At 41.9% G+C, this 14,016-nt stretch overlaps 1 protein-coding gene across 6 annotated transcripts in view; it reads left to right on the forward strand.

The window, feature by feature from the left end:
• The window catches only part of LOC118896920 (myb/SANT-like DNA-binding domain-containing protein 3), a 166,893-nt gene that overhangs the window by 14,003 nt on the left and 138,874 nt on the right, over positions 1–14,016 (forward strand). For 4 of the 6 annotated variants that reach the window (XM_036855555.1, XM_036855557.1, XM_036855552.1 and 1 more), the window contains one exon: positions 11,372–11,822. In XM_036855555.1, the coding sequence (XP_036711450.1) occupies positions 11,405–11,822 (418 nt within the window). In that variant the 5' untranslated portion in view covers positions 11,372–11,404. Of the gene's footprint in view, positions 1–454; positions 857–2,473; positions 2,496–11,371; positions 11,823–14,016 lie in introns of those variants that run through there. The other 2 variants (XM_036855553.1, XM_036855556.1) reach the window with 2 other exon arrangements.

The following is a 14,016-nucleotide window of genomic DNA, read 5'->3' on the forward strand; positions in this document are numbered from 1 at the left end:
AGGGTTGTTTTAAAACCAGGACTTGAAGGAGGGGGTGTTTGGGCACATAGTGATGGTGAAAGTAGGGAGCCGTGTGCTTAGTAAAAAGAGCAGTTGCTTTGGAGAGACAGACAGTGGGAGGTTCGAATCCTAGGTCTGCTATTTCTCCGCCATGTAATTTTTTGGTGAGGATTAAAGAATGTTTTTTCAAATGCCTGGTAGGGAGCTCAACAAGCACTAGGACCTTTTTCCCTGTCCATGGTGACAGTTGTTTAATGCTTGTCTGCTGAGCAGCAGTCTTATGCTGAGTCATATGCTTCATGCTGGGGAGAGAGATGAGTCAGAAATTATGTGTTTCCCTTAGGAATTTCCCAGCCTAGTGAGGGAGATGGACACAATGAGCAAATCACAGAAAATATGGGAAGTACAATCATATACAACTGGCAGTGAGCTCAGAGAAGAGTAACTCATTCATTCTGGATAGAATACTCAGGGCTAATCTACCTCTTTAACAAGATTTAACAAGATGAGACGTTATCACAGAGGTTTTGAATGCTACAAATTTGAATTCCTAACTTCTATCTTTTTTACCTCTGTCTTCTCTTTGCCCCGATATCCTCTCTCTTAAAAAAAAATCTAGTTGCAGCGTGTACGTAGTTTGTACGCTGCCTCAAACTCATTTTAGGAGGAAGCTGTTATAAATAAAATAAACATAATAGCCTGGGTATTAGTTGAGAAAGGCTTCACAAAAATTTCATGAGAGTTGGACCTTGAGGGTTGAAGATGAGCCCTTGGTGGATCTTGGGGTAAAGAATTCCAGCCAGAGGAGGCCCCATGCGCAGAGGCATGAGAACGCAGTAGGTTCAAGGGCACGAAGGTGAGTTTCGTCTGGCCGGGTTGAAACATACATGAAAAGGGTGGTTTGGGGTGGGGTGGAGGGGGCACTGTAATTGGGGCCAAATCTGGAAAGGCCTTGAATGCCTTGTGAGCAGTTTGGACTTTATTGCTTAGGCAGTGGGGGAGATGTCAGAGGTTTACACGCAGGACTGTGGCATCATCACTCTGTTTAAGGAAGATCCCTCTGGTGGCTGTGTGGAAGAGGGGCTGGAAGTCTGGGAGATCATTTTGGGAGACTAGGGCTGACCTTGGACATAGGCAGTGAGGATCGGAGCAGAGAGAAGAGATATTGAGGTAAAATGTGTAGTAGTGGTAAGTGTGATGAGTGGTTCCATGTGATTGAAGAGCACGCTGAGGTTTCTGCTTTGAGCCAAGTTAATGTGGCTGAAATTATCAGAAATCAGGAGGTCTGGGGGTAGAGGAATAATTCGTTTGCTTTTGGAGATTTCTGAGGTACCCATAATGGACAGCTAGATAGAGGTGGCTAGGAGACAACTGGAAATGTGTGTTGTGCTGAGGAGAGAAGATGGGGCTGGAGAGAGGTTCTCCCTGACACCCCTACATTCTTTTTTTTTTTTTTTAAGCAAATTACATCCAACATATATGTATATATATATATATTTTTTTTCTTTTTTTAGAGGGAAGGATTTTTTATTTATTTTTATTTATTTATTTATTTTTTTGGCTGTGTTGGGTCTTCGTTTCGTGCGAGGGCTTTCTCCAGTTGCGGCAAGCGGGGGCCACTCTTCATCGCGGTGCGCAGGCCTTTCACTATCGCGGCCTCTCTTGTTGCACGGCACAGGCTCCAGACGCGCAGGCTCACTAGTTGTGGCTCACGGGCCTAGTTGCTCCGCGGCATGTGGGATCTTCCCAGACCAGGGCTCGAACCCGTGTCCCCTGCATTGGCAGGCAGACTCTCAACCACTGCGCCACCAGGGAAGCCCCCTACTTTCTTTTGAACAAACACCGAGAGTCAACTGTGTGCTCAAGATACAAATAAAATGTAGTTCCGTGCCTCAGGAGCTCAGATAGAGGAGCCCCTCGAGGGTACGGATAGATTGCAGTACAGAGTAATTCTGAGGGCTGCAGGAAAAGATAAATACTTGAGACCCTGGGCCCAGAGATTTGAGAGCCGTTGATGCTGAAGTGGTGGGCCTAGAGGAGAGAGTTCTCACAGACAAGAAGCAGGCTGGAGCAGGAACACCTGCATAAGGGGACTTTTCTGTATAGTAAAAGCACTTTCTGTGGAGGGTACTTTAATAATGACTCCAAGGGAATTTCAGGGAGACTGGGATGGGGGTGGGGAGATGGTTTAGGAAGGAGCGGTGGGGGAGGGGAAGGAAGGGGTCAGGACCTTTAAGAACCTGCCTCTGGTTCACAGAGGGAACTGTGAGGGAGGGGGGATGGGAGGGCGGAGCTCTTGCCTTAAACACAAGGCTGGTTCTGCTCACAGTCACCCTCAGACACAGATGGTAAAAATAAACACTTCCCAGTTACTTGGCTGCCTGGAGTGGGTGACGAAGGGAAAGGGGAGGGAGAGCCCTGGAGGAAGCAAGTTTAGTGCTAGGTTTAGACTGGAAGCTCCCCTAAGGGAAAGAAAGAAGACAGAGAGGGCACAGGTGAGTGGCCATCCTGAGTAGACAGGTCTGAACACGCGAGAGCAGGTACACGGCAAGGTGTGCACAGGGACAGTAATGTCTGACTATTCTTACCTCTGCCTCAAATGAAATCATGAAGGCATCACAGCTGTAGAAATTTGTTGTATCATGTTGTAAAAAATTTGGCATGCAACAGTATTTACAAGAAGAAGCCAGGAAATGATTTTTGTTATGAGAAATCCTTTATAGAAGAAGAAATTTAAGATAGTAGAACATCTAGATATAATTAGTAAAAAAATGTGAATGGCGAGCAGGTTAGTTTCAACGTATATTCCACAAATATTTATGGAGTACCTACTGTGTACCAGGTGGTCTTCAAGGAGCTGGGGAAAGAGAGATCCCATCACCTGCTTTAGATGTTTCACTTGGAACTACTTAACCTATAGAGTTAAACCTGGGCTTGGGCCTTAAATCCTCTGAAGTGCTGAGATCACTTTATTCTGTGGCAGTGTTCTCTTTGGCTAGTAGCTCCACTAGCCTCATAAATAATCAGAAAATACCATCTATGTGTCTTTGGCAGAGAACTGTGGAAATTAGGTTGCAGAAAAACCATTGTAGCAGCAGTGCTAGTATGGACTGCCAGCACCGGATGGGGCTTTAGAGAACACCCATTGCAGCTTTATTTTTTAGAGATGAGGAATCAACAGTCAGGGAGGAAAGGGGACTTGCCTGACGTCACAGAGTGAGTGTTAGAGTTGAGAACAGTGCCCTCGAGTTTTCAGTTGGGATAGTGGGGAAGGCTTGAGGGTACCTAGCAAAAGGGCATCTTGATGACGGGAGGGTTCCAGAGAAGAGATGTGGGGGGAGGGGTTGAAAACAAATAATGAAGCTTTGCTTTTAGGCCCTCCTCTGTTACTGGGGCCCCGGGAACCCCCATAGTTTGCTCTAAGCCTAAGTTTCCTCATCTGTAAAATTAGAGGATTGGACTGAAGTCCTTTTTTAGTTATAACATGTTAGGATCTATGTTGTTTCCAAAAAAAGTTGTTTGGGGGATGCTGAGTCAGGAGACAGAGTCAACAGACCAGGATAGGAAATAGGCTCTCATCTCTTTAGAGCAAACTCTAATCACCCATAACCTGTGGCCAGGCCTCCCTTCAGGGATTGGCTGCCACATTTCCTGCAGCTTACTCACCAATTCTGTATTTGTTCCTTCTTTCAGTCTTTCCAAAGTGGCCCTGCTTTGTTCTAATGCTAATTCTATTTCCAGTCTATTCTGATAGGAATTAATGTCCTTATTCTAGATCCCACCCAGTCCTGGAGTAACATCCCTGGGTACATCTCTGTCACTGTGCTTATCACACTGCCTTGTCACCAGCCCATCCACAGTACACTGTGTTGTGATATGTCTTCACTGGACTGTGGTCTCCTGGATCTTAAGGAATACCCCTCCTTCCGGTGCCTGCGCATGTAGGTGCTCTAGGTGCTTGTTTAATCCTCCTGTATCCTCTTTGTCTCTACTTTCTGTTGATCCCCCACCGTAGTGCGGACACACACACGTCCTGGTCATTTCTCACTTTGAAACAGTCCCTGGCATGCACTGCCTCCTTTCCATTAACATCACCACCACTCAGAATCCAGGTCCTTTCTTATCAATTATTTATCTGAATGATCTCCTTCAGCTCTCTCTGTTCATATCCTATACATTCTTAAAGATCTAGCTCAAATGTCCTCTTGTTCATGAAGAGTGCAAATTAACCTCTTCTCTCCTCTGAACACCCAGGGTGCTTTGTCCTCTGTTATGGTGTCCATTTCATTGTACCTCTCCTTTTGGTTGTCAGTTTCTGCGTGCCAATGCTCCTTCAGCTTGTCTTTGTATCTCCCACATACTCTAGGACAGTACTGAGCCTTTGGCAGGAGTCCATTACATATTCGTTGAACTGTGTGTCTATGAATAAAAGAGCCAATAAGTATTTGAGTATACACTGTATTTAGACCACTATTCTACTTTTGGAAGCAGTTCAGTATGGGTGAGAGGGGTGCAAAGAACTAAAATTTATTGAAGATCTAGTCTGTGCCTCTTTACTCCCATTGCAGGACAGTTGTGTAGAGGGAATAAAGCAGAGTAGGGAGTATTAACCCTGTCTTACAGATGAAGCATTAGAGGTTAATTGACTTGCCCAAAGTCACACAGCTAGGTGAGTGCTGAATTCAGGATTTGAGCCCAGGTTCTCTGCATCCACTGTCTTGGTTATTTCACTTCACTTTAAGAACAGTAGTGCATTAATATCCTAATATCTGTCTGAGGTCTCAGTGTCACAGATTTTTAGTCATGGTTCCCATCCTGAGTATTGACTTCAAAGAACTCCCTTTTCTACAAACAGCAGTAGAGGTAAAATCTGGCCAACTTTCTCTGGTCTTTGCTGAAATTTTAGGACATAGTTTGACCCTTGGTGGACTTAAAATATCATTAGATGGTGTGTTAGTCAGCTTGGCCTTCCATAATAAAAGACCACAGACTGGGAGGCTTAAACAATAGAAATTTATTTCTCACAGTTCTGGAAGCTAGGAAGTCCAGATCAAGGTGCCGGCAAGGTAGGTTTCATTCTGAGGGCTCTTCTCTTGGCTTGTAGGTGGCTGCCATCTCTCTGTGTGCTCACATGGCCTCTTTTTAAGCCCTGGGGTTAGTGGGGGAAGGGGCAAGCTCTCTGATGTCTTTTCTTCTAAGGGCACTAATCCTCTTGAACCAGGGCCCCATCCTTAGGACCACATTTAATCTTACTTACTTCCTTAAAAGCCTGATCTCCAAATACAGTCACCCTGGGAGTTAGGGTTGCAGCAAATGAATTTTTTTGGGGGGGAGGATACAAACATTCAGTCCCCTAACAGATGGATTTTTAAGGTGCATATTAAATGTACTTATTACAATCTTCTGGTGGTTTAGTCAATGTTAGTGTTTTGGGAATTTTGCTGATTATTTCCCCTTTGTTCTTTTATGGTATTGGAATCCTGCTATTTTATTTAGTCTTGTCTATGGGTCTTTGCTTAGCCCAAGAGGAACTTCCATTGCATTTGGATTTTGCTATTTTATTTGACCGTTTTTACTTTAATGCAGCTTTTTGGTGTACTGATTGTTTTACCATGTATGATACTCGTTCTGTGCATGGTAGACAGTTTTATGACTATATCAAAATACATTCATTCATTAAATTTTGCTGAGGGCCCACTGTGGGGTCTCTGGGCTGCTTGTTGTCCTACAACCATGCATAAGAACGGGTAGCACTCTGTCTAGCAGAACAGCAGACAAAAAAGATGATCTGTACAGAGGGCAGTTGGGGGGAAGGGAAGGGCAGTTTCTAATAAAGGCTAACGTAGCAGAGAAGGCTTGTTGTGTTGTCATCTATAACCAGTTATGGACGTTCCTAAGCAGTTTTAAGCTATAATGTGCTTTCTAGCCTCGAAGTTTCTAATAAGCTTCTCTTGGAGATCTCTTTCTTTGGGAAGTGTTTGTTTACTTAGGACTGTCAGGTGCTAAGGCAGAATGTCAGCATCCAGTTCCCCTGAGGTGTGGACCATTTTAAAGCCCCATATTATTGCTACAGTTACTTTTCAAACATACATTCTTAGCAGATCAACAGTGGAAATTATTTCAGAACCCTAGTTAGAGTGAGAGGGGTGCACCTGGGTTGGGGTGGGGAGCTGTGGACCCTAGGTTTGAGACCTAGAAGGGGGGAGGTGATGGGAGTGGGGAAGGGAGGGGAGGAGCCAACAAATGGAGATGAGGGAAGCAGGCACAGCTCTTCCTAGGTTGTCCCTGCTGACAATCAGATTGCTAATTGATATGTAATTTGAGCTGGAGCACTAGAGGCTGTCACTAGGTCTGAAAGAAGAGGGCTAAGCAGATCAGAGAGCAGCCTGGGCGTGGAGTCAGACCTGGGTTTGAATCCTAGTGCTGCTACTATTTGTGTGATCACTGGCAAGTTACTGAGCCTCACTTTTCTGATCCGGGAAATAGGAATAATAATTGGTTTAGTGGGGATAAACAGCCTGCTTCAGGAGGCTGTTGGGGATCCATAGGGGACCTTTAGGGTACACTGTCTCACACCAGAATCCCTTTATAGCCCGGCAGGATGCAACTACATGGCCGAGGGAGGCCTGCTGTTCTACAAAATTAAGCAAAGTAAATTGGTAACTTGGATTTACTTAGCTAGTGATTAAATAATAGTTTAATTAATAGGCTATTAATGGTCCCCAGGTGTTGGTAATTCTGAGTATTTGCTTTTGAGAGCAATTGTGTAATTTCTTCTGGTATTTCTGGTACTTTCATAAAGTTTTGTGGGTTTTTTTTTTTTGGTTTTTGTTTTTTTTAACAGTGTAACAAATGATGCTCTCAGGGGCTATTTTTGGGAAGATTAAACGATATAGTGCATATTAAGCAGTTAGTATTGTGTCAAACTCACAGTAAAGGCTCAATAAAAATTATCTGCTATTGTAATTATTGCTCTTATTAGAGACTCAACTGGCCACACTTAGGTTAAGATCCTTATGAATTTAGACTCCCCCCCAGCCCACCACCACCTGGTGGCAGTTAGTGGTACTGCACACACTGTGAGGAAGAATTATTAAATTGCTTGGAACTAATTCCATGTAGTTTCATTTCCACTAAGTATCAAAGGGACTTTGTTCAGGCAGAGTATGGCTTATTTGCCGAGAGCTGCAATTCATATATCACTAAACAATGAAGGGACATTTTTTCACCTCCACAGTTGGCATAGATTTAAAAAATGTTAACAGCAGAAGTCAATGAAGTGGGCATGTCAATTAGTACACCATTTCTGGAGGGCAGATGGTGATGGAACAGAAGTCTTGAGTGTTTTTATCTTTTGTGGCAACCATTCCTCTTCTGGGAATTTATCTTGAAATAATCAAGGGTAGAAAAAAATATTTATTTAAAAAGAAAAAATATATAATGTATAAAATAGCATTACCTTTAATAGAATGAAACAGGGAACAATCCCTTTTTCATTTGTGAATCAGATTCCCAATCCTTATAGCAGTGATTCTTAAAAAGAGTGGGTAGACATCTTCTGGGGGCAGAAGAATTGGGATGGGCTTCAGATCAGAATCTGCTCTGGGGGCTGTGTAGTTTAAGAACATGCAGTATACCTATTGATTTCATAATAAAAACTATAGAACATAAAGTTGAACGTAGTCATCTTGGCAAATAGAGATCATATAGAAGAGATATAGGTAGGGTGTGTTAATAAATTTCAGTTTGGGAACACCGATCTATAGGAAATAGGAGTATTGATGAAGTCAAAAATTAATTTTGGACCTTTGGGGAAGAAGGGGCCTAGATTGGATCATTGTAGGAACATTAGAGCACGTGACTTAAGCGTAGGCCTGATAATTTAGGGGTACAGGGACACATCTCCAAAGATAAATTCCCCCTCATTTCTCTTTGCCCAAGACCTGAGGGCCAAACCACCTTTGACTTGTCTAAATCTCTCGATTTCTGATACTGATGTGTCCATGATGAATGTGAGGTACCTTGTATCTGGAGACATTGATGACAGTAACTTTAACTTTTGGGAGGAGGTGGTACATACTGGGGGACCCTGACCAGGCTCTGTTGCCCCCATGTAAAGCCTACATTCCTTGGCCTCTATTTCAAGGCTCTCTGATCTGGCTGGGTCCCCTCCAGCCTCAGATCTAACAGATTTCAGTTATTTACAACTATAGTAACCCCTCCCCAGGCATAGTAGGTGAAAAGCTGACTTGTAATGGTGTGATTTTTTAAATCAGTGTACCATAAACTTAAAAGTCACAGCCTCCCCCCACCCCCCAGCTTTGTATTGTGGAACTTTTCAAACGTGCACAAAGATCAAGAGAATAATTTAATGAATCTTTGTGTACCCATCACCCTTGTTCAAATGTCCCATTTTTGGCCAGTGGGACTCCTTTCAAGTTAGTTTCTAATGCTTTCAATACAGGTTGGTCAGTTTTGTTTGTTTGTTTTAATTAATTTATTTATTTTTGGCTGTGTTGGGTCTTCGTTGCTGTGTGTGGACCTTCTCCAGTTGCGGTGAGCGGGGCCTACTCTTCGTTGCGGTGCGGTGGCCTCTCCCGCTGCAGAGCATGGGCTCCAGGCACATGGGCCTCAGTAGTTGTGGCTTGCGGGCTCTAGAGTGCGGGCCCAGCAGTTGTGGCGCATGGGCCCAGTTGCTCCACGGTATGTGGGATCCTCCCAGACCAGGGCTCGAACCTGTGTCCCCTGCATTGGCAGGCGGATTCCCAACCACTGCGCCACCAGGGAAGCCCAGTTGGTCAGTTTTAAATGGACTATATCATCAGTATCTTGATGCTTGCCTGTTATTCTGAAAAATCAGAGGCTTAGAGAATGTAAGGAGGACTGGGCGTGTCAGCCCTTTCCACAAAGGGGACATGCAACGCTTGCTTTATTGCTGCATTCTCTGTTGCTTAGCGACATTCTTGCCATAATGTAACTGAGAGATTAATTTTGTAGGAAGTTTCCTGTGATTAAAAGATGTGGAAAGCTGTGTGGTCATAAAACACACATAGGTTCAGTGGAATAAGACATTTATTAAGCATTTATTGTGTGAAAGATGCTGGCTCAGCACTGGGGAGGATGGCAAGATGACCTAGGGAGTCATGGTTGAGTAATTTGGAGTCACCCAAGGTGAGAGCTCATGAGATAGTTGTGAAATGATACTAAGAATACCAGGCTATTCAAACTCACAGAAGCAGAGAGTAGAACAGTGCTTACTGGGGGCTGGAGATGGGGGGGTGGGGGAAACGGGGAGATGTTGGTCAAAGGGTACAAAGTGCAGTTATGTAGGATGAATAAGTCTAGAGATCTAGTGTACAGGAGTGATGACTGTAGCTAATAATACTGTATTGAATATTGGAAATATGATGAGACTAGATTTTAGGCGCTCTCATCACGCATATAAAAGGTAACTATGTGAGGAGGTATGTTATTTAGCTTGTTTGTAGTAATCATTTCTCTATGTATGTTAAATATATACAATTTTTATCTAAAATATAAAAAGGTATGTAGACTGTAATAATGATAAGGGAGAAAATGGAATGTCATTTCACATTTTTAAAATAATATAAAATTGGTAACTTTTACTATAATATGTGAACAAAGACGTTAAACGAATATGCATTAAAAAATGGCTATTATTTGGTGTGTTTAAAAAAAGATTACCAAACTATCAGGGCAGTCCAGGTTCTTGACTTCTGAAGTCACCATCTTTGTGATCTTGTACAATCCATTTCACCTTACTGGCCCTTAGTTTAGTTCCCTCAATTGAAAAGAGGGATAAGGAAAATGTGGTATATAGGTACACAAAGGAATGTTATTCAACCACAAAAAAGAAGGATAGCCTGCCATATATGACAGCAGGGATGGACCTTGAGGGTGTTATGCTAAGTGAAATAAGTCAGACAGAGAAAGACAAATACTGTATGATCTCACATGTATGTGGAATCTAAAAAAAAAAAAAAGAAGAAGAATAAGAAGAAAAAAGAAAAAGAACTCATAGATACAGAACAGATTGGTAGTTGCCAGAGATGGGGAGTGGGGGGGGGGCAAAATGGGTGAAGGTGGTCAAAAGGTACAAATTTCCAGTTATAATGTAAGTAAGTCCTGGGATGTAATATACAGCATGGTGACTATAGTTAATAGTATTATATTGTATATTTGAAAGTTGCTAAGAGAATAGATCTTAAAAGAAAAAAATTGTAACTGTGTGGTGATGGATGTCAACTAGATTTATTGTGGTGATCATTTCCATATGTGTGTATGTGTGTATATATATATATATAAATAAATAAAATCGTTATGTTGTATACCTGAAACCAATGTAATGTTACGTGTCAACTATATCTCAGTTTTAAAAATCCATTAATTGGTAAATGGATATAGACTGTGCTACATCTATAAAATGGAATATCATTTGGTAATAACAAGGAATGAAGTATTGATACATGCTACAACATAGACAGACCTTGAAAACATTATGCTAAGTGAAAGAAACAAGTCACAAAAGACCTCATATTGAATTATTCCATTTATATGAAATGTCCAGGAAAAAAAAAAAAAGAGAGGCACTGGACTCAAGCTCTAAAGTGTCCAGGCCCTTACACTTCTGAAATTATATTAATTATTTACACAGAACTGTACACTTTTAAAAGTGGCCCGCCATTGTAAAGCAATTATACTCCAATAAAGATGTTTAAAAAACAGAAAAATAAATAAAATAAAAGTGGCCCTTAGACCTTAAGGATCACAGACTCCAAGCCCTCATTTTAAAGGTAAAGAAACTGAGGTTCTTCTAAGAGCATGGACCTAACGAAGGTCACAGACATAGTGATGGAAATGTCAGATCTTCTGGGGTGATTTCTGGATGATTCTGAAATCTTGGTAGTAGTTACATTATCTGTTGTATTAGATCACACAGTGGCTTCTCTTGTCTTCAGCTGTGACAAAACTTTGAGAGACCTGTTTAGTTTAAAAGCTGCCTAACATGAATTTGGGGAATTATCTGTTCCTTAATATTAAGCAGAAATAAATGAACACATTAGAGTTCCACATAGATGTTCAACTTTTTTTTTTGCTGTTCTGTACCAGATAATCACAAAATGGTCAAGACCTACAGCAAAGGTCCTACCTGAAAATCTACTTTTAAGTAAAAAACCCCATTCCTTGTAATCTTCTGAATGTTTTCTTGAGAATACCACAATTCAACATGAGTGGAAAAGAAAGTGCCGTATTTCAGACCAGGGAATCAAGTCAGGGATAGAGCTTGAGTGATTCGCTGACTTGTTTATTGCTGGAGTTGGTACTGATTGTTTCAAACTTCCTGTTCCAGGATAGCTAACAGCCAGGAGAAACGTAGTGGAAAATGCAAAACAACGAAATCATAAAACCTGCCAAATACTTCTCAGAATTGGAAAAGAGCATCCTGCTGGCTTTAGTAGAAAAGTACAAGTATGTGCTGGAGTGTAAGAAAAGCGACGCGCGAACTATTGCCCTCAAGCAACGTACCTGGCAGGCGCTCGCCCATGAATACAACTCGCAGCCCAGCGTGTCGCTGCGGGATTTCAAACAGCTGAAGAAGTGCTGGGAGAACATCAAGGCTCGGACCAAAAAGATTATGGCCCATGAAAGGAGAGAGAAAGTGAAACGGAGCGTCAGCCCCCTTCTGAGCACCCACGTCCTGGGGAAGGAGAAGATCGCCAACATGCTGCCCGAGCAGCTGTACTTCCTGCAGAGCCCTCCCGAGGAGGAGCCCGAGTACCATGCTGATGCCGCCACCCAAGGTATCGGTGCCTGACGCCCGCTTGCATGTTCTCCTTGGGTACCTGTTTGACATTGTGATTTTCAAGTCCTTCATTTTGAGGGAATTTAGAAAAAAGAAACTTTCATATCAAACTTGACTTTCTCAATACAAAATTTCCCAATTAGATAGGACATTCAAGTCGTACATAAAAATAGAAGCTCTTATCTCCTTGTGTCTCTCTTAGAGAGATCTCACTTATCTCTGTTATTACTTATCAAGGAAAAATAAGGGGCTACATTAATATAGTTATTAATGAAGTATCTTAGTTGCTTATCTCAATCTATCTCAAATATATTAAAGAGAACTGGAGGATTTATATTCATTCACTCTATTGTATTTTTTTTCAAAAAATAGTTTTTGAGGACCTATTATGTGCAAAGCTCTGCATTAAGTTACTCAAAATGCCACATTAAGAAAGTGAACTATTTCAAACTTAGGAAAAGTACAGAGACTAATACAGCAAACACCCATTTAGCAGTCACCCAGATTAAAAACCAGCATTTCTACCCATTATAATATTGTGATCTATAGTTTTGGTTTGTGCACTCTAGGAAACTTGAGAAATTCTGGAAAAAAAATCATTTTAGTTTTAATATACTTCCACTGAAAAGAGAAAAATGTCATACTTAATTCTTGGGGAAGGAAAAGAATGTCACGTAATCAAGGCTGTAGCGATAGTGTGTCATGGCTTTAAAAAGTTGGAATTAAGGGGCTTATTGAAATGTCTCCAGGCAAGGGCAGGGTGAGGATGCATATAGATAAATTGCCAATAATTCCTGCCTCTTTTAAGATAGGAATGACCAGTTTATATAAAGATTGATTGCAGTTTGCAGAAAATATACTTGAAGCAGAGGAAGATTTCTGGGAAGGCCGGAGGGCTGTTCATAAGGTGCTCCAAGGACCCAGGAAGCAAGCATTTGCCTAGAAAAATCCGATTCTTGGCTTGCAGGATGAGAAATTCACTTATTAGTGTCCCCAGAGTAAATTGAGCTCTGAGGGACTGGTTAATTAAAAGTCACAAGAAATTGTCTAAAACCAAGAATGTTATCCGTATAGAGTGGAAAAGATAATAACCAAGTGAACAGAATACATGTTTTTGATTAGCACTTTTTTTTTTTCCTGTCGGCAGATCATCCTGGGAAGCTAAATTATGATCAAATGTTTGTTTTCTGATCATTTGGCCAAGGTCAAGTCTAGGGAGCCAGTTGGGCAACCATAGTGGTGAATGTCAAGAAACTCATGTACTGTTTCTCAGGGTAGGAACCCTGTGTCTGAGTTTTGATTCTTGAGCTCCCCAGCCAGGGCAGCTCCCAGAAGAGAGTGTTGATATGGACACTGCCAGCTCTCTCTCACCCCTCCTTGTTGCTGCTTCTGTGGTGGAGGGGGCCCGCTGCTAATTGAGTGTCCTTGCTTTGGAGATGTTTATAGCTTCAGCCTGTTCCTCTCCATTATGCTGGCCTTGGAGCGATTGCGTGTCTGTGAGGCAGTGAAAGGAATGGTGCTGGGGGAGGGAGGGAGGTGAATCAGCAGGACTGCTTTTCAAATTGCTCATATTCCCTGGGAGATGTTGCCGAGGAAGATGCTGGTGTGGACTGCATGCAGTTTACTTCGCAAATCCGTGATCTGGATGATTGCATATTGATTTCATAGACTTATTTTAACGGGACAGTCTTACTTCCCCATTTTCAAATTCTAGGGTAGGATCTAGAAAGTCCATTCCACAGATTTTTTTCTCTTGCTTTTTAGAGGAAAGAATGTAGTTCATTTACTCATAAAAACAATTTCTAAATTTCCAGCAAGAAGGCAATAAATATGGATTCTCAGTGTCCTTCCTGTAGTGACATTTGCTAGAGACTCACTTGTAAAAGAGATTTATTTTAAATTGGATGTTTGTACATATATGACACATGAGACTTCTCTTTGCTGGTGATTATTAAAGTACAGCCATATGCTTCCTGGTTCCTGTTTCCAGGTCAAATCTGGAGGGCGGTGGAGAAGCATGCTGCTTTGTCAGTTGGGAACTGTGTCCAAAGTATCTGTAAACTCTAGTAGTTAAGGTACTGGAACGCTTTCCATACATTTAAACAGCTTTGAGGTTACCTCACTCATTTTGCATTTCAACTTAGTTTTAAGAAAGAAAAAGAAAGCTGGAATTGTTAATCATCCCTTCTGGG

Source organism: Balaenoptera musculus, chromosome 6, assembly GCF_009873245.2.
Source record: "Balaenoptera musculus isolate JJ_BM4_2016_0621 chromosome 6, mBalMus1.pri.v3, whole genome shotgun sequence".
In the NCBI taxonomy this organism is placed as follows: domain Eukaryota; kingdom Metazoa; phylum Chordata; class Mammalia; order Artiodactyla; family Balaenopteridae; genus Balaenoptera; species Balaenoptera musculus.